General features: G+C 41.4%; 1 protein-coding gene across 2 annotated transcripts in view; it reads right to left on the reverse strand.

Annotated features, from left to right (window-relative positions):
- rad50 (RAD50 homolog, double strand break repair protein) overlaps positions 1-23,831 on the reverse strand; it is a 32,876-nt gene extending 9,045 nt beyond the window's left edge. Inside the window, exons 1-21 of one of the 2 annotated variants that reach the window (XM_061751822.1) lie at positions 23,528-23,831; positions 11,582-11,719; positions 11,427-11,510; positions 10,936-11,087; positions 8,114-8,299; positions 7,836-8,040; positions 6,061-6,189; positions 5,677-5,842; positions 5,483-5,541; positions 5,213-5,347; positions 4,923-5,129; positions 4,648-4,830; positions 4,403-4,560; positions 3,548-3,723; positions 3,230-3,467; positions 1,627-1,816; positions 1,398-1,524; positions 847-1,040; positions 632-742; positions 426-518; positions 151-264 (exon numbers count right to left, since the gene is read on the reverse strand). In XM_061751822.1, coding sequence (XP_061607806.1) covers positions 151-264; positions 426-518; positions 632-742; positions 847-1,040; positions 1,398-1,524; positions 1,627-1,816; positions 3,230-3,467; positions 3,548-3,723; positions 4,403-4,560; positions 4,648-4,830; positions 4,923-5,129; positions 5,213-5,347; positions 5,483-5,541; positions 5,677-5,842; positions 6,061-6,189; positions 7,836-8,040; positions 8,114-8,299; positions 10,936-11,087; positions 11,427-11,510; positions 11,582-11,710 — 3,036 coding nt within the window. In that variant the 5' untranslated portion in view covers positions 11,711-11,719; positions 23,528-23,831. Of the gene's footprint in view, positions 1-150; positions 265-425; positions 519-631; positions 743-846; positions 1,041-1,397; positions 1,525-1,626; positions 1,817-3,229; positions 3,468-3,547; positions 3,724-4,402; positions 4,561-4,647; positions 4,831-4,922; positions 5,130-5,212; positions 5,348-5,482; positions 5,542-5,676; positions 5,843-6,060; positions 6,190-7,835; positions 8,041-8,113; positions 8,300-10,935; positions 11,088-11,426; positions 11,511-11,581; positions 11,720-12,161; positions 12,472-23,527 lie in introns of those variants that run through there. The other variant, XM_061751821.1, reaches the window with a different exon arrangement.
- Positions 23,832-25,103: the final 1,272 nt, after the last annotated feature.

Below are 25,103 nucleotides of genomic sequence, written 5' to 3' on the forward strand. Positions count from 1 at the left end.
CTTTTTGGTTTGGTGGCGTGTGCGTGTTATGAGATTTGTCTCATGTATGATATGAATATGTTAAACAAAATATGTAAATAGGTGCCTTGGCTCAATACAGGTTGGTAAACACAACTCTATTGCCAACCACATTGGTGTGGATTACATTACCTTTTGAGTGGCAATGTCCTGCCGGATGTTTCCCATCTCTTTGCTGATCTTCTCTTTGTGTCGTTCAGCCTCGTGGAGATGGGTGCTAGTTTCCTGAAGCTCAGACTCTTTTTGCTGCAACAACACATCATAGGTTTGCACAATCCTAATACAAAAACTTTTAAGTTTCTTGAGTTTTTGGACCATATGTCACTTCACGGGATTCAACATTTGACCCTTTATTGGACACTCATTGAACTTGCTCAGGGTCAGTGTGATCGCATTAAATAACTTACCTCCTTGTATTCATCTTTGCCCTCTTCAAGATACTTGCAGATGTCTCTTTCCAAGATGGTGATGGTCTTTACTTTCTCTTTGATAGCGTTGATCTATCGTTGACAAACCATGAACCATGAAGAACTATTAACATAATTGCACACAGAGAGGAAAAATAGCTTTTCGGCTGGGTTTGACTTGTGAGTGAACATTAACATGCGTCCACCTTCTCCTGTCCTTCCTCCTGTTTCTGCCTTTTAAGTTCCATCAGTTCCTGTTTCTCCTGCTGCATCTTATCTAGGGTGGCGGACAACGGGGACAGCTGTTCCTTTGCCTCCTGGTTGTGGCGAGAACATGGGCATTTATAGTTATATTTCTGCAAAGCTGGCATTCCGTTTAAAAATGAACGACAGGACAAGTGCGAAAAAACAATGAATGTACCCGGATGTCCCTTGTTAATGTCTGAATCTCCGTGGTGAAATCAACACACTGCTCCTCTAGTTGCTGCTGCTTCTGCATGTCGCTGCTCAGCTGGAGTTTCTCTGCTTTGGTCTCGTTCACACAACTCTTCAGCATCTGTATCTGATCCTGCTGGTCTTGGATCAATTTACGTTTCAGTTCCATCTTACTGCATGCTGAAAGGGACCCAATGTAAAGAAGTACAGTGCAACCATTTCATCATTCCATGATTCCATCTAGCTAATGAGTGTGAAAGTGTACAATGGAACAACAAATTTCATACATTGGTGGATATGTTTCATAGCTAGGCAGTGATTCCTAACCATTGTGCGGTAGCACAGTGTGCCATGAGAGATAATCCGGTGTGTTAGATGAAATTATCAAATTTCACTCAGTGTAAGTACATTTGTGGTAAACTGAGCGAGATCATACTTATTTCATAAAGGTTTGTGCCATTTTTTTTGAGATTTGTAAAATATGGCCCTTGGCTCAATTAAGATTTGAAAACACTGAGCTAGTGGAAATCATCTCACCGGTGTCTAACTTGAGTTGAGTCTCCTGCTTCTCCTGACTGACTTGCTGGATGGTTCTGGTCAGGTCTACTCCCTGGAGTTTGGCTCCATTCTGAGCTATTTTCCTCTCCACTTCCTTTAGGTCCATCTAGAAAAAACAACAATTCTGACTTGTCAAATAAAGTCACTTTTTATGTAAAGATGAAGAAGTCTCTTGATTTGATTCTAGAAGCAAACAGGAGAATAGTACCAGGAATCTGTCCATGAGGGCGATGTCCTGCTGACAAGCTTTGGCTGTTTCCTCCTCAGACATCAGCATCGCAAGCAGAGTCTCCTGCTCCTCTACATCACTTTTCAGCCTCTCAATTTCTCTGTTCACACTCTGCAACCGATTTCTCAGCTCGGGTAACTCCTTCTCTTTTAACTGCACAATGGACTGCCTGCGGGGACAGACAAAACATTTTTGTGTAATCTGACACAATATACATTATTACATACATATACCCTACCTTCTGAGGAACTACTGATTTGTAAAGTTTGTAAAAGCGATGGTAAAGACAAAAAGCATGATAACCACAGAAAAGCTGTCTAAATACCAGAGCTGCTAACCTATAAAAATTTAATTCCAGAACAATTTGTCCAAATTTGTCTGAATTTCCATATTTTCCAAATTTTGTCAAGAACATTACCGTGGGACAGTTATTGCAGTATATTACGTAATACAAATAATTCTGCATACTGTTCAATTTTACAACATAATCATGACTCTATAATCGTAATTGTTAATAAATTGTGGCTTTAATATTTGTATTTATTTTTATTGCCTCAACCTTGTAATGGCGGACGCAGTTGCAGCCTGAATCAAAGTATATGAGATTTCGATGTGCTATTGTCAAAATTCGGCTTTACTAATATTGTTATGAACCTTGGTTTAAAAAAAGAAAAGAAAAGAAAAAGTCTATTAAATCAGATCTCAAATGTCAACATTAAAACTCAGCACTGTTTTTCAAATAAACAAATAACATTGCTGATGGATTGCATTGGATAGTTTATGCATGGACAATAGTTCAGATTTCTATTTTGTGAATGTACTTGTATAGATGTTTTTTCTAGCATGCTATTAATATTATATATTTATATTTCCAATATCCACTATTGCAACTGAAATGATGGAAATTTCTCCATTGTGGGACTAATAAAGGTTATCTTGTATTACAAATATTTATTATTAATAATAAAATACTTGAATAAATAACCTGACCCTGTTCTTAGAAGACGTCTCCAGTGACATATTAATTGATTTCCGGTTTGTTTTGTGGGGCCGTAAATTATTCACATAATAAAATAGCGCACCCCCAAGTAGCTTTTTTTCCTCTCTCTTTTTGTCACGGTGGCCGGACACAGCTCTGTACTTCCCGGTAATGTCGGACGCTGGATTTTGTTCTCCCCCAACAGCCGGAACAATCACTTTTATGGCCCTAACGAGTCAGCGTTCAGTGATTTCCGTAACAAAATACTGACGTTCCGTAACATTTGGCAACTTAAAAGCAATCCTTGTGTATATTATCTGTCCTAGGTTTACGACAGTCCCGACATATAACTTTTCATTACAAGGTTACAAGTAGCACGTTGCGTAACAACACGTTTGACGCATGTATTATTTTTTTTTATTTGATTGTTTTATATTTACGTCCTAGAAGTGTTTTTCATACAAATATTTACTGTAATTAAGAGTTTATTACTGCGTGAGCATAGGTTAGTGATAGACCACAATGAATACAAATTGGGGTTATGGTGGATCGTAACTTCACTGTAAACCAATGACCCCCTGTATTAGAGTTGAGTTGTTATACCTGACTGGTTTTAGAGTCATCATCTCATCTCGCCTTTTCTCCTTCCTCTTCAGGTCCTGCTCTGTGTTTTTCAGCTTATCTGGAACCAGGCGCAGTTTGGACTGCATGTCGCTGATGACCTCCTGCAGGTCAGCCTCGGACGGGAATGTCCGCTGGCAGACGGGGCAGCAGGGCTCCCTCTCCTCAGTCAGCTGGCTAATGAACTGGGTGTAGACTGCAGTGGCTCCAGCGAGCATGGCTAGAAAACAAAAAGCAAGAAAATAGACAACTAATTTAACTCTCTGCAATTGCGCTGCATAAATTTGTGGAAACGCCAACCTCTTTGTTTGGAGATTTTTTCTAGGTCCTCCTGCACTTTGCCAAGGTCCTGCTCCAGATCTTGACTGCCGCACACATTGAAGAACTTTTCTTCGTCATTTGTCAACTGCTGCTCCTTTTTACGTAGCTCAGCAGCAATGTGGCTCTTATTCTGCTCGCTGGACACTAAGTCCTTACTGAGAGACATGAAATCTCAAAAGGTTGTCATGACAATGAAAGGTTCAATAAAAGGGCAAAAACATATTATAGTGGAACCTCCAAAGTGGAATAGAATCAGTTCTGTAATGCTGGTTGACTTCCAAGTCGTTCTTATTTTAAAACACAGAAAATAAAGTAAAATGAATTAATTTGTTCTAGACTCAACCAGTCTGTAACGATCAAACCTTCATTAACAGGCAAAGGTTTAAATAACATTTTATCATTCATTCACTGCGAATGACGGCTACAGACGACAAATACCCATTTTAACTGGGAGGGCTGGGAGTGAATGAGTAAACTGCTAATCAAGTATATAAAGATATGTACTGTAAAATTAACCCCCCCCCAAAAATTACTCTTGCATTGACTGATGGAGAAGGAACAGGGAGGTTTTTGTAGAGAGATACTATCAGCCTTTTTTTTGTTTTCTTTTAACAGGTATTGCTGGAATTAGTGTAGCGTGTAGTAGGGCGGCCCTCTTGGGGAGCAGGGTGGTGCTGGGGGTCAAAAAGCCAATTAAAATGCAAAGTTAATGCAAATGCTCAGTTAGTGACGTGATGTGAAATTTTGGCTGAAGTCCAAATTATAGAGCTTAGAAGGCATTCGACTATGGAGGTTCCAATGCATATTGGAAGCTGCAATTATTAGACAACACACTTGAGTTTGGCCAGTTTGTCCCTGGTGCTGTTTATTTCCTTTGACTTAGCGTAGAGCCAGTCCTCCAGCTCTCTTTTGTTGGGGAAGTGGCCCAGAAGTGACACCAGATCGTCACTGTGACGCGATTTGATCTTGCGTACCTGCTCCTCTTTTTCTTTCTACATCACCAAGAACAGGAACATTAGGAGGGGAAACAACAGACAACTGCATATGAGGAAGAGCCCACGCAAGCATGAAAATATTACCTTGTCCTTTGTCAGCATGTCCATCTGTGTGCGTGCAGTCGTGTGCATGTTGAGCAGTCCCATCTCTTGGTCCAGCTGTCTTTGTGTGCGATCGAGCTCTGCCTTTTCTCTCTGGAGCTCCACAACCTCGACCTTCAGCTCCTCTACATTGGACATCTCCATGGCTCTCTGCAGCTCACGCTCCTAAAAAGAACAAATTAGCTAGAATGCCTGTTTTGTGTTTTTTTTTTGTTTTTGTTTTTTTGCGCCAGCCGAGGAAACATCAACAAGCTCACCGCTTTGGCCAGATCATTTTCCAGCTCCTGCATTCTGCCGGACGAACCTTCAAGCCTCTGCAGCTCAGTGCGGACAATCCGGAGCTCTTGCTGCTTCTTTCCCTGCAGGTCTCTTTTCAGCTCCACTGTCCTCTCCAGGCCCGTCTTCTTGTCCCTGATCTCATCAATTGACTGTTGTTTCTGCTCCTCCTTTTCCTGCAAGTCCACCTGGTTCAAGGAACGAAAGGAGGACATTGGTACTCAATGTAATCCAACAATCAACTGGCCTGAGTGGTATTAGGTTTTCTTACCATAACCTGAGCGACTGTGTCTTTTTCCTGCTCCAGTCTCTGTGTGAGGTGACGATGAAAGCTCTCAAGCTGAAGAGTCGTGAAAGGCGGTCGGTCGTAGCCCTCCATCTCCAGTTGGGACGACAATAAACGGACCTGCAACAACGAAAAGGTAAGTCAGTTGTCAAACACTGTCATTGCTATTCTTTATTAAAGGCCATTTTAACTGGTAGGAACAATTACTGTATGCTGTTCCTTAAAAAAAATGAAAATAAAATGATTTGCTATCACCTGAGTGTCACGGTTTTTGATGTTTTGTGTGTGGCGGTCAGCCTCCAGCTGTAAACGTCCTGGGAAGAAGAGAGCATATGGATTTTTATCTTTGACAAATGTTTGTCCACTCTTCTGTTCACGAGCAAAACCACTGTCATTTTCTTTCTATGCACTAAAATTAAACACGTTCGTGAATTGATGTGACTGTGTACCTTGTTCCACCAAGAGATCAGCCTTGACCCTGTTGAGTCTCTGACACTCCCTGCCAGCTCGCTCCAGCTCCTTCTGGCAGTCGGTCAGCCTGCGTTCCTTCTCCCTCACTGTTTTCTGGTGGTTCTGGTACAGCTCCTGCAGCTGCTCAGTCGAACCCTGGAACACCTGTAAGCCAACACATATTACTGGGTTGATGCGGCTCTGGAGTATTTAGAATTGTTATACATTTTCTGAATGACGGGTGAAGTGTCAGATGTGTGTACATTTTATGTTTTTATATGCGGCTCTGGAGTATTTAGAATTGTTATACATTTTCTGAATGACGGGTGAAGTGTCAGATGTGTGTACATTTTATGTTTTTATTAACAATCTGTATCTTGCACCTGTTCCATTGTTTCCTCCAGCTCCTCGTTGTCTTCTTCCATCTGTTTCTTCTTGCTGGCCAAAGCTTTAATATCATTGTCCAGCTTCATTACTTTTCCCAGTTTTAAGTCAATGTCTGCCAGCAGATTCTGACAATAAAAAAACAAACAAACAAAAAACACATATTTACAACCCCAATTCCAATAAAGTTGGGACGTTGTGTTAAACATAAATAAAATCAGAATACAATGATATGCAAATCATGTTCAACCTATATTTAATTGAATACACTACGAAGACAAGATATTTAATGTCAAACTGCTAAACTTTATTGTTTTTAGCAAATAATCATGAACTTAGAATTTTATGGCTGCAACACAAAAAAGACTGAGAAAGTTGAGGAAGGCTCATCAAACACCTGTTTGGAACATCCCACAGGTGAACAGGCTAATTGGGAACAGGTGGGTGCCATGATTGGGTATAAAAGGAGCTTCCCGGAATTGCTCAGTCATTCACAAGCAAAGATGGGGTGACGTTCACCTCTTTGTGAACAAGTGCGTGAGAAAATAGTCACACAGTTTAAGGACAATGTTCCTCGACGTACAATTGCAAGGAATTTAAGGATTTCATCATCTACGGTACATATCATCATCAAAAGGTTCAGCGAATCTGGAGAAATCACTGCATGTAAGCGGCAAGGCCGAAAACCAACATTGAATGCCCATGACCTTTGATCCCTCAGGCGGCACTGCATCAAAAACCGACATCAATGTGTAAAGGATATCACTACATGGGCTCAGGAACACTTCAGAAAACCAATGTCAGTAAATACAGTTCGGCGCTACATCCGGAAGTGCAACTTGAAACTCTACTATGCAAAGCAAAAGCCATTTATCAACAACACCCAGAAAAACCGCCGGCTTCTCTGGGCCCGAGCTCATCTAAGATGGACTGATGCAAAGTAGAAAAGTGCCCTGTGGTCCGACGAGTCCACAGTCCAAATTGTTTTTGGAAATTGTGGACGTCGTGTCCTCCGGGCCAAAGAGGAAAAGAACCAACCGGACTGTTATGGACGCCAAGTTCAAAAGCCAGCATCTGTGATGGTATGGGGCTGTTAGTGTCAATGGCATGGGTAACTTACACATCTGTGAAGGCACCATTAATGCTGAAAGGTACATACAGGTTTTGGAGAAACATATGCTGCCATCCGAGCAATGTCTTTTTCACGGACGCCCCTGCTTATTTCAGCAAGACAATGCCAAACCACATTCTGCACGTGTTACAACAGTGTGGCTTCGTAGTAAAAGAGTGCGGGTACTAGACTGGCCTGCCTGCAGTCCAGACCTGTCTCCCATTGAAAATGGATGCGCATTAACTGTTAACTACGACCACGGAGACCCTGGACTGAAGCTGTAATCAAGCAAGAATGGGAACGAATTCCACCTACAAAGCTTCAACCATTAGTGCCCTCAATTCCCAAACGTTTATTGAATGTTTTTAAAAGAAAAGGTGATGTAACACAGCGGTAAACATGACCCTGTCCCAGCTTTTTTGGAACGTGTTGCAGCCATAAAATTCTAAATTAATGGATTATTTGCTAAAAACAATAAAGTTTATCAGTTTGAACATTAAATATCTTTGTAGTGTATTCACTTAAATATAGGTTGAACATGATTTGTAAATCATTGTATTCTGTTTTTATATATGTTTAACACAACATCCCAACTTCATTGGAATTGGGGTTGTATTTACATGGCATTTTATCACTTGGATATCCAACGCACACTGCACACACCTCCAGTGGATTTATCTGGCTTTCAATCAGCTGGATACTGTCCTTGGAGGCCATCAACTGAGCCTCCTTGTTGTCAACAATCTCTCTAATTTGCTGGGCTTTTTCCTTGTTCTGCTTCAAGAAGCGCAACTCCACCTGACACTCTCTCACGGTGTTGTTCTGCTTGAGACGCAACTGACGCATCGTGTCCAGAGCTTTGATATACCTAAAGGCAATAAGAACATCAAATACACATTTACTGAGAGGGGAAGAAAAAAATGCAAATGAGTTGGCTTTACTTGGTTGCAGCGAAGATGGAATCAAACTTTTCTTTGAGCGCCTTGCCCTCACTAAGTGGCCAGTTGGAATCCTCTTGGTGGCAGAATATGACGTGATTCAACACAGGCTTGGACACGCCGAGTGCGGATATCATCTCACGGTCCAACTCGCCACACTTGGATGACAAGCTCACCTTCTCGCCATCCCTGGATGAATACATAAAGAGAACATGAGCATTTTGTATTTCCAATACAGCAAACCCTGTTTATCATGAGGGATACGCTCCAGACCCACAATCAAAAGGTGAAAATCTGCACTATTTAGAGACCATAAAAATTGTTTTAAAAAAAACTTTGTTTCGTTTGAAGAAGGAGAACAGATTTAGCATTAAAGGTCCCATATTTCGGCTATTTAGACCTCCATAGTGTGACTGTTACATGAACCAGGAAAAAAACCTTTTTATTTCAATTTCACTTGACAAATTCGTTTCAAAAAACACCTTGGCTTCGTCATACGAGTGTCCAGAAAAGGCCCCTCTGACAGCTACTTCTGTTTGACCCAGTTTTTTATCTACTTTGTCCATATTTGGTTAAGACCGGCCCCTTTTCTCTGACTGGTTGGCTCCATGTAGAAGACCCACTTGTGAGAGCACACGTTTTTATGTTTACAGCGCTGGCTACTGGACGGAGAGGTAGGCAGAGATCTTCGCTAGTGACGTAGCTAAGCCCGAGAAATTTGAATAACCTGATTTTAGGCCTCTCTGCAGAACTAATGAATGCCTGGATGATTTTAATTAATATTTCACGTTTACTGAGGCACCATAGAGACAATATTACATACCAAATCCTCGAAGAAGTTGGTTTGGCAAAATACGGGACCTTTAAGGCCTTTTCACACCGCACTTGGCAACGTGCAGCACGCCGTCAACTTTCCCATTCATTGCCATTGTCACAAAGTGCCTCTAATAGGAGAGGGGATGGCGGAGTGATTTCTGAGAACGAATTCGGCCGACGGCAAGGTGCGGTGTCCCACTATCTTGAGCTTTGGAACAATAGAAAAATGAAAGGATTGTTGATTGTTGGATTACATTAAGTACCAATCTCCTCCTTTATACACCTCAAAGCGCTGTTTGTGATATTGTAGCTGTACGAACGAGCTAAAATTCCGAGATCCTGCCGTGAAATTAGTATGGGATGCACCCAATCCCTTTTTTTTTTTTTTTTTTTTTTTTGCTGCTGCGTCCCCTTCTCCTACTTCAAATAAGCAGAGCCAGGGCATTTTTTTTGCAACAATGACAAATACATATTGCTGAGTTGCGGTCTAGTCAGTGGGGAAAGCCTCCTGACCTTCCTCTACTACAACCCCAATTCCAATGAAGTTGGGACGTTGTGTTAATCATACATGCCAATGGCATAGGTAACTTACACATCTGTGAAGGCACCATTAACGCTGAAAGGTACATAGAGGTTTTGGAGAAACATATGCTGCTATCCAAGGAACGTCTTTTTCATAGCCGCCCCTGCTTATTTCAACAAGACAATGCCAAGCCATATTCTGGTGTTACAACAGCGTGGCTTCGTAGTAAAAGAGTGCGGGTACGAGACTGACCTGTCTGCAGTCCAGACCTGTCTCCCATTGAAAATGTGTGGCGCATTATGAAGCGTAAAATATGACAACGGAGACCCCAGACTGTTGAACAGCTGTACATCAAGCAAGAATGGGAAAGAATTGCACCTTCGAAGCTTCAACAATTAGTGTTGAAGCTTTGTCATGTTTACCACTGACCCTTTGGGACAGGGTCAGTGGTAAACATGATCCTGTCCCAGCTTTTTTGGAACGTGTTGCAGCCATAAAATTCTGTTAATGATTATTTGCTAAAAACAATAAAGTTTTTCAGTTTGAACATTAAATATCTTGTCTTTGTAGTGTATTCAATTAAATATAGGTTGAACATGATTGGCAAATCATTGTATTCTGTTTTTATTTATGTTTAACACAACATCCCAACTTCATTGGAATTGTACGTCAGCACTTTCAAATTTGGGCATGGTCGGAATTGGTCGCACCGGCGTGCCGTCGTCCTTGCAGGCTGCCACACGGACCTTTTGCAGTGAGCAAGTGCGGTGTGAAAAGGCCTTTACATAAGCAGTTGATGTCATTTTATATTTGTATGATACTTAGTGTTAAATAATGAATCACAGGACACAATGATTATTACCCATCTTCATTTGTTATTAAAGTTAAGAGAGTGGTAAATATTGTTTTAATTTAACTGGTTAACTTCTGCTTATACTTGTATGAAAATTTAATTGTGTAATTTTTACTTAAAACAGAGGCAGCAGAGTGGAATCTGAAAAAAAATAATGCAAAAAAAATTTATCTCAACGGGAAATTCTGGCATCACGGTGATCGACTGGTTAGAGCGACTGCCTCACAGTTCTGAGGACCGGGGTTCAATCCCCGGCCCCGCCTGTGTGGAGTTTGCATGTTCTCCCCATGCCTGCGTGGGTTTTCTCCGGGCACTCCGGTTTCCTACCACATCCCAAAAACATGCATGCATGTTAATTGAAGACTTTAATTTGCCCGTAGGTGTGAATGTGAGTGCGAATGGTTGTTTGTTTGTATGTGCCCTGCGATTGGCTGGCAACCAGTTCAGGGTGTACCCCGCCTCCTGCCCGATGATAGCTGGGATAGGCTCCAGCGCTCCCGCGACCCTTGTGAGGATAAGCGGCTCAGCTAACGGATGGGTGGATGGATGGGAAATTCTGCTGCGACCACATCAGAAATCGGATGGCGGTCACCCTTTGAGGTACCACTATACAAAGAGTCGGCTAAAACTTACTTTAGCCGGGTAATAACCTGCTCCAAGCTTTTAAATGAGTAGTTCTTCGCTTTCTGGATGCAGGACATGGAACGATGGATGGTGACTTTCTCTCCGTTGACATCAGAGAACAGAAGTCGTATCTGCGCTCGCACGTCTGTTTCGTGAGCATCCTGGCATCACATATGTTGATGAAAGATCACGTTAGAATGTAGGGTAGGAATAGGGGACCGACAGCCCCAAAAAGCATTTATCTGGCTTGCACTAGAAGTCTATTAACAAATGAAATGTGATATGTTGATATCATGGGGTTATGCAACATTTGTAAAATTGTTATTTAACAAAATATTTTTATATTTCTATTACATTTACTCTGGCCCTGATAAAAACTGAGATTCCCCCAATAGTAAACAGGTTCACATCCTCTGGTTTTGAGTCATTCCACTCATCCAGGTTTAACTTTACCCACAAACTTTACAACAGTGTCCCAAGGTAAAATAATAACAATACACCTTTGGATCATGGACAAAAGCGACTCCTTTAGAACCTGGGGGAAGTTCTCCTGCTGTGGCATACTTGAGGCACTCAATAATGGTCTGAAAAACAAAAAAATACTATCCATTTCAGCTCAAATGTGTCTCGACAGGTTCTGTGGAAATCCTTGTACCGTTTTGCCTGCTCCGTTTGGACCAACCAGAACCGTGAGGGGAGAGAAGAACGAGATGACTTGTTTGTCTTTGTCCTCAATCCCAAAGCTGCGCACCCCGAGGATGCTCATCTTGTCTATTTTGGACATGTTTGCTTCCTGCAAGAAAAAAATAAAAATAAATAAAAGCTCCCCAAATTTTTTAAAATAAATAGTGTAGTTATAACAAGTGTTTTGAGGGTTCAGGAGGTTTTTTATTTTTTTTATTTTGCATTTGTCTACCTTTCGTATTACTTAAAGATTATTCAAATTAAAGTTCACCTGTAAAGGTTATACTGCATTTTTGGTTCATTCTGAAATTATACCTGAAAGCCCTAACTTTTTGTGAGTAGTGTAAGAACCTAAGAAGCATTGCATCGTACAATGTACATCATTTGTTCCATTTTACTGTCTTTTTGAGTCGTTTGAGGAAAAGTCACCACGTTTCAGGATACACGAAGGGTATGTGGATTCCCGTTGTTGTAGTCCGGGGTTAAAAACATTAAAACAAACCATACTATAGGGGTTGGTAAAATGATAACAACAGACAATAAATACGTACTTCAACACTTTGGACGGCTACGTAACGGCCTTTTTGAGTATGGACTACCTTTATACCGGGCTAATGTCACTCTAACGAGACTTCTCCGGTAAGCTAGCTTATTTTAACGTACGTACGGTTACACTAGCAAAAAAATAAAATAAAGTATAGTAGCGGCGGGCTTTTCAAACGTCAACGTATTTCTCAGAATTTCGAGAATGGCCACAATTCGTAACTATCTTCGCATCTCAAGTCCCAATGTCAAGAAAACACGCTGACTTGGAACGTGTCTTCATATTCCACAGCTCGCGCTACACGGTAATATGACGTCATCACGCACGACGTATGACCCGGGTATGGAACGTGCAGCGGAACTAAGATGATTGACGTTTGGTCCACGTGTGATGTGTTCATGGGACTCACATAGGACTCGAATGGGGGGATGTGACAATTGTATGTATGTATAATCTAAATAATCGTTATGAATCTACTAATCAAAATACAGTACTGTAGTCAAAATCTTAGATCACCATAAGAGGGCAGTATTTCCATGTACAGTACTGTGCAAAAGAAAAATGCTTAATACTTTCATTTTGATTGGACTCAGTGTATTTCCCCTGCCTTTCCTTTTTGATAGCATGCTTTTTATTGGCTGGCCACTGTATTATGTCACAGTGTGAGAAGCTTTTAAAGAGAGGTCAATAGTACACATATATATATACACAAAAGGTTACGCTACACACTGTATTAGCCAAATGAACACAAAGCACATAATTCTCCATCCATCTAATTTCTATAGTGCTTATTGTTATTAGGGTTGCATGTGAGCTAGTGCCTATTTGCCACCGTGGCGGACCTAGTTTCAAGACCCCGACTGGACCATCCGCCAACATCCCCCGGACTCACGGCTGTGGTGTCCTTGAGCAAGACACTGATACCCCGAAATGCTCCCCAGGCGCTTCAGCTGCCCCCTGCTCGAGTGTGTTCCACTAACATGTGTATGTGTTCACTGTGATGGGTTAAATGCAGAGAACAAATTTCGTGTGCATGCATGCATGTTGATGACAATAAAAGGTGATTCTTCATCTTCTTCAGCTGACTTTGCAACAAGAGGCTGAGCACACCTTGGATTGGTTGCCAATAAATCACAGCTTCACGGGACACAGAAAACCAATCACACTCAAATTCACGCTGTCACTGAGTGGAAAATGAACCCAGATTGCTTGCACTAAAAGTCAGGCCAGTTAACCACTACACTATCAGTGAGTGTAATAATTATTAAAAAAAAAAAAAATTCATGTGTAAAAGTCTCTTGGTATTATTCCAACCCCCCCCCCCCCCACTGTGTTATGTTTTCTGATCATCACTTTTGTGTGTGTGTACTGGGGTCCATATTGAAGTCCTGGTGTTGACTACCTGCAGCTACTCCTAAAAACCTGGTAAAGTAACCTCTGTAATCCCCTCTCTGTTCTGTTCCACATTAAAGTATGCTGCACACACAAACACACACACACACACACACCATCTTCTACTTTCAGTCCACTGATTCAGTCTGTCTGTGTTATCAGACCACTGACTCAAAGAGCCTCAATCTGCCCAGCTCGTGGCCCTCTTTCTATTTTCATCATGTCCTGACTTGAAAATGCCAAGACCTTATGTCTTTCACCCATGGAGGTCTACTGTGTGTGTTGTTGTGCTTATACTGAGTATGAATGACTGTTACGCATGTCGCACAGGCTACTAAATTGTGAGACATAAATTGTGGGGCGCGTATAATACAGGTCATCACACGCCAGTTTCTTTATTCTGGCATTCACAAATGTATACAGTGGAACCTGAAAATTTGAACACAATTCCTTCCACTGGTTAACTTCCAAGTTAGTCCTTAACCCTTTCCCAGATGAAATAATGTAAATGGAATTGCAGTACTCTGCCGCATATTCACAGTTCACTATTCACAAAATCAATAATTTTTCTGTTGAACCTATCCCCAGATATTTGCAGAAAAACTCACTTATTCTGAAACGTCCTAACATGCCATAAGATGACATCAAAGCACAGTCTAAATAGGTGTCAATTGGTGTCAAGGAAGTACTTTGAAATGATACAGCAACTGAGAAACAAGCTTTGTATGTCAAGGAGGAACTAAGTTTAACCTGGGTTGTTAGTGGAAGTGACAGAGATTCTTTGCCATATGTACATGTGCACTTCCGGTGTATTCAAAAATCAAATCATCTGTAAGTCTTTTTTTTTTCTTTTTTTTAAGGGTAATGTTGTAAGATAAATTTGAAATGTTAAAACTGTTTTGGGATCATAGTTTGTGGTATACTGCCCTGCGATTGGCTGGCGACCAGTTCAGGTTGTACCCCACCTCTCGCCCGACGATAGCTGGGATAGGCTCCAGCAGGCCTGCGACCCTAGTGAGGATAAGCGGAACGGAAGATGAATGAATGAATGAGTTTGTGGTATATTACTGGTTTTCTGCCATCTAAACATTTTAAACATTGAGGTTTCATGTCCTTTGTTTTATGGATTTTGTTTTGTTTGTTTGTTCCATATATATTGCAGACTGACAATAAATGCTACCATACCATAATACAGGCAATTACAAAATATGTCAGTGTCACAGTTTGCAGGTTTTCGTGGTTGATGCAAAAAGTGGTGGACCCAAGTGCAAAGAAGCAGGGAGGAAGGGGCGGGAGTTCAGGAGGAATAAAAGTATTTATTTACAAAAACAAAAAAGGCAAACAAGGATCATGTAAAAATCTAAACACTAAATTAACAAGGTCCCATAAAATCGAGAATCAAAGTAACAAAGAAACACTAACAAACAAAACACTCACCACTATAGAATACATTACAAAACCAGGCATACGTGACAAGACACAAGTTGCTGATTGGTAGACAAAAGGAACAGGGCTAACGAAAACAGGTGGAAACGAATACCTGATGAGCAAGACAAGACATGAACATGGGTCATAAGAAAATAAGACATGAAACAAAACTAAATATATTCTAAACCAGAAAAACACAGACATTTTGGGTACATATTTTTTTTGCAGCAGGGTTTGGTCTCATATTACTGAAATGAATCCCTAATGATGATCATAAAATATTTTTTTTAACAGAACAGGAAATTATATTACATGTAACTCACCCTTTGAGGATAACTGACAACAGAGGATGGTGTTTCATTAGCGATACTGTCACCTAGTGGTGTTTTTTTTTTTTTTTTTTATATAATTTTCTTTGACGAGGCATCATTTTCCAGTTTTTACCCATTTCCACTGCTGTATAGCTGAAATTTCCACACTGCTGGATGACTAAAGGCTTATTTTTTATTTGATTCCATTCATAGGCGGGTGATATGAAGTGAAATGACAGTGGATAGGTGTGCTGGCAAAAGTACTAGCACTCAGTACTTAAGTAAAAGTACAGATACATAAAAAGACTGAGAGTACAGATTCCACTCCTGTACTTATGAACATTTTAAAAGTAGAAAGTTTATTGTCACACTAAACATAAAACAAAGAGAATTACATGTTGTAACAACAGCGAAGTCCGCCGATGTGAAACGCGTCCTCCTCTTTCTACTCGGCTAACCTCGCTAGCCGCCGAGCTAACGTGCCGCCAGCTAGTTGGTCACACTGCGGCGGAGGGAGCTCCTCGTCGGCGGCGCACGAAGAACGAAGTGACTGAATCTGCCAGCTCCGTCGAAGACTAAGCCCAGCCGCGCACAGGCAAGGCCTCCACCTCTGACGACTGGGCCTCCACCACCACCGACGGCTGGGCCTCCTCCACCACCGACGGCTGGGCTTCCACCACCACCACCGACGGCTGGGCTTCCACCATCACCACCGACGGCTGGGCCTCCACCACCACCACCGACGGCTGGGCCTCCACCACCACCACCACCGACGGCTGGGCCTCCACCACCACCACCACCACCGACGGCTGGGCCTCCACCACCACCACCGACGGCTGGGCCTCCACCACCACCGACGGCTGGGCCTCCACCACCACCACCACCGACGGCTGGGCCTCCACCACCACCACCACCGACGGCTGGGCCTCCACCACCACCGACGGCTGGGCCTCCACCACCACCACCACCGACGGCTGGGCCTCCACCACCACCGACGGCTGGGCCTCCACCACCACCACCACCACCACCACCACCGACGGCTGGGCCTCCACCACCACCACCACCGACGGCTGATGCGGAAGCTGGCAGCGTAAAGCTATATGCAAACATTGCCAATAAAAGAAACAGGGGGCTGCCAAACCCCGCAATACTAAAGCACCGGAAATGGAGGGCGTTCCAAACTGTTAATAACTCTAAATTAATATGGGACTCAACACGTAAACCAAAAGGCATTCTTTGTGCACACTTAAATATACGAAGCATTTTAACGAAAAGTGATCAGGTCAATCACTTTCTCACTGACTCAAATATTGACTTCCTCTGCCTATCTGAGACATGGCTCCATGAATCTTCGCCCTCAGCAATACTATCTGTACCTGGTTATAAAATGTTTAGAAACGACAGACAGGGTTCTAAGGGAGGAGGTGTTATGATTTATGCCAAGGACACTTTTAATTGTAATGAAATACATGTTACAGATGAGAATGGATTATAATTTCTTGGACTAACTGTTTCTTTGTCACAGCAAATGTCTTTTATTCTTGTAGTTATTTATAGGCCTCCCTCATCAAATGCCGCTTTCTATGAAAAGCTGGAATTGTTACTGAAACAACTCAATCTTGCAAAAGAGGTGATAATAATGGGTGACCTAAATGTTAATTGGGAAGTTAACAAAGTTAGGAAAAAATTGAAAAGGGTTATGGATGATATGGATATGACTCAGGTTATTAATGGCCCTACGACAATTACAAACTCCACCCGAACTCAGATTGATCTAGCCTTTACTAATAGGCCAGAAAGGATCTTGAAGCCATACAATATGCTCACAGGATTGTCTGATCACAATCTTATAATGGTTTCAAGAAAATTAAATAAAAAGCGCTTCAAACCCTTGGCCACCACTGAATCCAATAGGATACCAAAACATGAACAACAAAATTTCCAAGATTCCATCCAAGAAGTAAACTGGGATGTATTACTCGCTGGTAAAAATTTAGATGAGGATTGTTCTAAATTTGCCAACAAAATACAATAAATTATTATACAATTTACACGGATAATTAAACTAAAAGCTAGAAAGAATGGCCTGCCTTGGTTAAACACATTTATTCTGAAACTGATGAAAGAACGCGATCATTCCTTGAAGTTGTCGGTCAAATTAGGATACAATAGACAGCACATTATCTCACTGAGAAATAGGGTAGTGAAAGAAATAAGAAAATCTAAAGCTGACTTTTTCATTACTGCTCTGAATAGTGCGAAGGGAAATTAAAAAATAACCTGGAATTATATTAAAAAACTATTGGGTGATACACAAAATAACAAAACAAAACTAATGCAAATTCAATTAAATGGAAACATCCTGACGGAACCTCAAGTGATGGCTGATGCTTTTAACAACTACTTCATTGAATCTGTGTCAGAAATCTCTTCTAAGTTTGCAGTAAAACAAATGAAGGAATACCCTGCATTGTCTACAACGCAGTTCTTTACTATTAGAAATATTACTGAGACCAAAGTTATCGATTTAATTCATTCACTCAAACCATCTAAGGCAAAGGATGTTTTTGGAATGGACACGAGCATGCTCAAAGATCTAGGTTCAACTCTTGCTCCTCCTATTGCCTCAATCATTAATCTTTCAATTTCATCTGGTCACTTTCCAAAGGCCTGGAAATCTGCTATTGTTACCCCTGTCTTTAAATCCGGTGACTCAACTTCTCTGAATAACTACCGACCTATAAGCATTCTTCCGGCCATTTCCAAAGTTGCAGAAAAATGGGTGTCAGAGCAGATTGTCCATTATTTAATCAGCAGCTCCCCCTCTCTCCACGCCATGCAGTTTGGTTTCAGATCCAAGCATTCCACTGAAATGGCTACATGCCTCTTCATTGAGAAAATAAAATCTTCTCTCGACAAGGGTGGAGTTGTAGGGGCGGTGTTCTTGGACCTCAGGAAAGCTTTTGATACAGTAAATCACTCTGTTCTTCTTACCAAGCTCTCAAAATTTAACTTCTCTCGCAAAGCTGTGAGCTGGATTGAATCATATCTGCATGACCGAACACAATCTGTATCAGTTAACAACTGCAGATCAGAGTCTCTTAGGCTAACCTCTGGAGTCCCTCAGGGATCAATATTGGGACCCCTTTTATTTAGTCTTTGCCCACTGTTTGCTCTGAAGCAGAGTGCGTAATGTATGCAGACGACACAGTTTTCTTTGTTCATGGTCGCTCCAAAGATACTGTTGCTGCTAAACTCACTAATACAATGTCCTGTGTCACAACTTGGTTGCAGGAGTGCTGTCTACAGCTAAACGTTTCTAAAACTGTAGGCATGTATTTCACTAAAACAAATAGAGTATCACCTGACCCCGACATACTTGTTAATGGAGAAAAAATGCAAATTGTCAGCCAATACAAATATCTTGGGTTAATAATAGATTCACAGCTTTCCTTTAAAGCCCATATTGACAAATTGTGTAAAAATATCAAATTAAACCTCGAAAATTTTCGTGCAATTCGGAATGAAACTGAAGCTGCAAAAATTTACCTGCATTCGATGATTCTTAGTCACTTTAACTATTGCATAACCAGTTGGTCCCAGGCTGGTCAGAATGCAAAAAAACCATTGGAAGTTTTGTACAAACAAGTAATTAAAGTGATGGATAAAAAACCAAGGCACTATCATCACTGTGCAATTTAAAAAAAATACAGTCTTTTAAACTGGGACCGTCTTCACATATTTGCAGATTTAAATTTGATTTATAAAGTACTGCATGATTTGGCCCCAGCTCCTCTGGCTGAGTTCATCAGCCAAAGAAACAGCTCTGAGCGTGTCACTCGAGGCTCTGTCAGAGGTGACTGTCTCATTCCTCTGCGCAGGAGCACTTTCAGTAAGTCAGCCTGGTCAGTGAGGAGCGCTGGTGAGTGGAACTCAGTACCTGAGGAGGTTAAACTGCTTACAACATACAAGGCCTTCACAAAAAAACTGAAAATGTGGCTAGTTAACACCTATAGCTGCCAACACTAAAAGACAAGTATGCTATGTTGTCTTTTTGTTATGATCAAAAAAATTATGGTTTTATTCTCTCTTAATAGTATAGTTTGATTATGTATCCTGTATTATATTGTCTTGTAGATGTATTTTACTGCTTTTTTACATCATGGCCAGGGGACTACAGATGAAAACTAGCCTTCTGGCTAATTCTGGCTTTTTTAACCATGTGTACTTCATGTGTTTTATGAAATTGCATTGTCCCCTTTCAAAAATAAACTGATAAACAATTGTTGAAGCTTTGTAGGTGGAATTCTTTCCCATTCTTGCTTAATGTACAGCTTCAGCTGTTATGCAGTCCGGGGTCTTCGTAGCCGTATTTTACGCTTCTTAATGCGCCACACATTTTCAATGGGAGACAGGTCTTTACTGCAGACAGGCCAGTCTAGTACCCGCACTCTTTTACTGCGAAGCCACGCTGTCGTAACATCAGAACGTGGCTTGGCATTGTCTTGCTAAAATAAGCAGGGGCCTCTATGAAAAAGATGTTCCTTAGATAGCAGCATATGTTTATCCAAAACCTGTATGTACCTTTCAGCGTTAATGGTGCCTTCACAGATGTGTAAGTTACTCATGCCATTGGCACTAACACAGCCCCCATACGATCACAGATGCTGGCTTTTTTACTTTGCTTCCATAAGAGTCCGGATGCTTCTTTTCCTCTTTGGCCCAGAGGCCACGACGTCCACAATTTTCAAAAACAATTTGAAATGTGGACTCGTCGGACCATAGAGCACTTTTCCACTTTTCATCAGTCCATCTTAGATGAGCTCGTGCCCAGAGAAGCCGGCGGCATTTCTGGGTGTTGTTGATAATTGGCTTTTGCTTTGCATAGTAGAGTTTTGAGTTGCACTGATGGATGTAGCACCGAACTGTATTTACTGACATTGTTTTTCTGAAGTGTTCTTGACCCCATGTGGTGATATCCTTTACACATTGATGTTGGTTTTTGATGCAGTGCTGCCTGAGCGCTCAAAGGTCACGGGCATTCAATGTTGGTTTTTGGCCTTGCCGCTTACATGCAGTGATTTCTCCAGATTCTCTGAACCTTTTGATGATATTATGGACCGTAGATGATGAAATCCCTAAATTCCTTGCAATTGTACGTTGACCAACATTGTCCTTAAACTGTTCGGCTATTTTCTCACACACTTGTTCACAAAGAGGTGAACCTTGCCCCACCTTTGCTTGTGAATGACTGAGCAATTCAGGGAAGCTCCTTTTCTACCCAATCATGGCACCTACCTGTTCCCAATTAGCCTGTTCACCTGTGGGATGTTCCAAACAGGTGTTTGATGACCATTCCTCAACTTTCACAGTCTTTTTTGCCACCTGTCACAGCTTTTTCGCAACGTGTTACAGCCATAAAATTCAAAGTTAATGATTATTTGCTAAAAACAATAAAGTTGATCAGTTTGAACATTAAATATATTGTCTTTGTAGTGTATTAAATTTAATATAGGTTGAACATGATTTGTAAATCATTGTATTCTGTTTTTATTTATGTTCAACACAACGTCCCAACTTCATTGGAATTGGGGTTGTACTTCAATAATGGTGCCCTTGGGGATTATTTGACAATTTTGCATTTTTTTCCCCCAATAATTTATCCCATTCAATAATTGGTTATTTGATTTATTGCAGATGATAACATACAACATATTGAAGCATTGAAACAGCCATCCATCCATTTTCTGAGCCGCTTCTCCTCACTAGGGTCGCGGGCGTGCTGGAGCCTATCCCAGCTATCATCGGGCAGGAGGCGGGGTACACCCTGAACTGGTTGCCAGCCAATCGCAGGGCACACAGGAACAAACAACGATTCGCACTCACAGTCATGCCTACGGGCAATTTAGAGTCTCCAATTCATGCATGTTTTGGGGATGTGGGAAGAAACCGGAGTGCCCGGAGAAAACCCGCGCAGGCACGGGGAGAACATGCAAACTCCACACAGGCGGTGCCGGGGATTGAACCCGGGTCCTCAGAACTGTGAGGCTGACGCTCTAACCAGTCGTCCGCCGCATTGAGACATGTAACGTTTAAAAGGTTGTCCTTCATCTATAATGACAATCCTGCTTCTTTTTTTTGTAACCCTCCACTGCAAATAGTCAATTCTCCCAAGGTATATTCCTTGAGCACTGTACACAAAAAAAGTACCACTTAAGAGGGTTTTGTGATGTTCCATTTTTGGGACTCCCTCAGTGTATTGTTTGTTCTTTCATCTTATCTTAGCTGCCAGCTCGATATCTCATCTCCTCGGCAGCTGCAAAACGCAGAATGAGCTGGCGCGTGAAATTACCAAAGGTGAAGATGCCAAGTGAGCCCGCCCCAGACAGCCAAATTAAGAAGGAACTATTATTATTGTGGTGTCAGTGGTTGCCTGTTTGAGGATCTATAGTCTTGTTGTTGTTTTGTTTTGTTAAATCATATTAGTAGGCAAAATTCTCACTTGCAAGACAAAATGGGAAAGAAAATGAAGCAACAGGAAAAACTGCCAAAGATTAGGTTTTATGGATGGGGGGGCTTAGCCCCCAGGAGATGCACAGTATGTTAGCAAATGCAGCGCACAAGCACAGAATTTCACAAACAGCTAACAAAGACTGAGATTTTGCTTTTTAACATTTTTGGGTATGTTTTAAAACAATACAATACTGCGTAAAAGTTCAAAGTCCCTGATAGATTGTTAGTGTTATTTCTGTTTTTTTTCATACAGTGCACAAACACAAGAAGTATGTTTACAGCATTAACCACACAAAAAGCTGTACATATTGTTACAGTGTATGCAAAACTGTATGTGTGCTGTGAAATTAATTAATTCATAAAATTCACTTGATGACCTCCTTCATCTTCATCTCCTTCATATATAAACAACCATGAACTTCACAATGCATTTCAGACTAATTGACAAGCTAGCTAACCACTCCCAAGCCATATAAATACAGTATATAAAGCATCAAATATTGTGTTTTACAACAATACTTAACTATATTTATCATTTTTAATTTGCTTGTGGATGAAAAAGCAAAGCTTATGGGCAAAATGTACACGCCAAATGAATAGGAACTCTTTAAAATATTCACACTCTCACTTTAATTTTCACCAACGTCCACTTTCTTGAGCAACATGCTTCTTCCTTCACTATTGATCTAACTTTTAATGGTTTCAATAAATGTGATAAAGTACAAGATACTGTATGTGCAGCATCAAATGCCCATACAGGCTCACTGTTCAGGGCGTCCATATATCCAATCACTCAATTTGTAGGGGTAAGTCGTCAACTGTCATTTTCTGGTTTGACCGCATCGCGCAGTGTGCGGCAGGCCTAACATGCATGCTTTTGGAATGTGGGAGGAACCCGGGAGAGCATTCAAACTTCATACAGGAAGGCTCAAGCTGAGCCTTTAAAGGAATTTTGAATCTAAATTTCAATTTAAGGAAAAAAAGGAAACGTGCCTCCCATAGAGATCAATGTGCACCCGAGAATGCGCTTTAATGGTCAACATGAAAAGCCACAATTTCACGAACACATTTGATTCATTAGTGCCATAAGTTAATTGCCGCGTCAAATTCATTGTTAAAAGGTCAACATTGCAGAGAATGAAACCAAAAAAAGACATATCCACATCTCTATTCGCTTCTACTCCTATTTTGTTTGCTTTTTGGAGCAGACATAAATTAGCCTGCATGGCTGCTTTTGTGTGTCTGTGTGTGTGCGTGTGCGTGTGTGTGCGCATGAACCTGCGTGTGTGTGCGTGCGTGTGTTTGAGTCTAACGTGGTCTTAGTTTGAACTTGGCCGGCTGCACGCATAGCCTGGCTCAGAGCTGCGGGGAAATGTGGGCGTTGTGTCTGCCAGGCCTCTTACACTTGGCTTGTCTACATGCATTACACTCTCTCACAACACGCACACAAACACACGCGCACGCGCGCTTCTCACGACATGTGCCTAGTCATGACACGTCATAGAAGCACACATGCAAAAGCCCGGAAAAGGAGACTTTGTGTTTTTAAAAAAATACGCACGAGCACAGCAACGCACAGTATTAAAGGGGACATATAATGGAAAATGTGGTTTGTTGTGATTGTTGAGAAGGAAGGGTTTGGTTAAATTAGCCGGTGGTGGCTTCATCCACAGAAAGCAGAGCTGCAAGTGAAAGCTAACAGCGCTACTTTCTGATCAGCGGCACTTACTTGATTGCTCAGTGATGTCGTGGAGGTGCAGGGTGGTAGGGCAGGTGGTATTTTTGTTTGGCTGTGTGTCCATGCACCACGTACACACAGTGTAGTGCCACTGTGTCACGGCACATTAGTGTGCAGTGAGAGATGACCAAACTTCACTTAATTGGTCCAAAAATCATAATTTATTTACTCCAAATAATACAAATGTGTTCATCTATCTATGCCAGCGAGGTAGTGTATAGATACAAGCAGCACAATCTGGTATATGCGCTAACTACCTTCGCATTCGGCAAATCAGGTCAAAGCACTTCCTCCTCGCTCGGGTGGTTGCGGAAGGGGACCATTACAAAGCACCCATAGGATCTTTAAACATCTACTTTTTTAAACACAAGATGTCACCACAGAACCACCAAAGATGACAATAGATGGTGTTAACATGAATGATATCATATTTGTATAAATACATGATATACATGCATTTAACCTTTGTCTGAAGACACCAGCCATACATTTATATTAGAAAGTTCGGCTTGAAGCAATCATGTAATCAATCCTAGATACAGCGGCAGCATTGTAGTGTATTCAATTAAATATAGGTTGAACATGATTTGCAAGTCATTGTATTCTGTTTTTATTTATGTTTACCACAACGTCCCAACTTCATTGGAATTGGGGTTGTATATTTAGTGAGAAATATGGTGACTTGTAAGTACTTATTTCAGTCGCTGTATGATCGTAAACATAGCATACACAGGAAGTCAGCTGTTCTATAGCTTTGGCTGATTACATTCCGCCCTGCGATTGGCTGCCGACCAGTTCAGGGTGTACCCCGCCTCTCGCCCGAAGATAGCTGGGATAGGCTCAAGCACGCTTGTGGGGGATAAAGGGGTACAGAAAATGGATGGATGGATGGATGATTACATTCCACTAGGTGCCTGACAGAAGGTACAATTAACCTGTGTATCCACCTGTTGCTATTCATACAACAGACAAAACAGCATTATGGTCATTTGTGAGGGAATTGGGATGAGAGTAGATTTTGTGCACTTTTTGTGACATTTTTGATTGGTGGTGTGTAAAATATGAACCTTGGCTCAATCATTGGGAATCATTGGCATAAACTGATGCCTTCATGTGTTAAAATGTGTTCATTGTCTTGTCACTGTCTCATTCAACACACACACGCACTCTTATGCTGGCCCCTAAAATGAGTGAATTTTGTGTCTCTTCCGAGTCTAAGAATAGGGCAGAATAAAATATGTCTCATTTTAATAATGTCCTGCTTGTTATTTATTGTGTGCACTCGATGGCGCCATTGAGCAACTTGTCTTCGAAGTTCAAGTCAGGCCACCGAGACGACGTCTTTTGCAGCGTCTCCATTCCCTTTATGACTTATACAGCAATATAATAGCGACCTGTTATGCGGGCTTTTAAAAAAATCGCATGACCGGCATAGCTTTTATTTATTACGTGCGTTTAAATCCCTAATAGAAGTGATTTGGACACTGTTTCTCACATAAGTCTCATGTGAGTAAACCTGAGACGGCTAAGCTCTGTAGTAAATTAAATGTGGTGAATTTGTGTTTCT

This window comes from Phyllopteryx taeniolatus, chromosome 17 (genome assembly GCF_024500385.1).
Source record: "Phyllopteryx taeniolatus isolate TA_2022b chromosome 17, UOR_Ptae_1.2, whole genome shotgun sequence".
In the NCBI taxonomy this organism is placed as follows: Eukaryota; Metazoa; Chordata; class Actinopteri; order Syngnathiformes; family Syngnathidae; genus Phyllopteryx; species Phyllopteryx taeniolatus.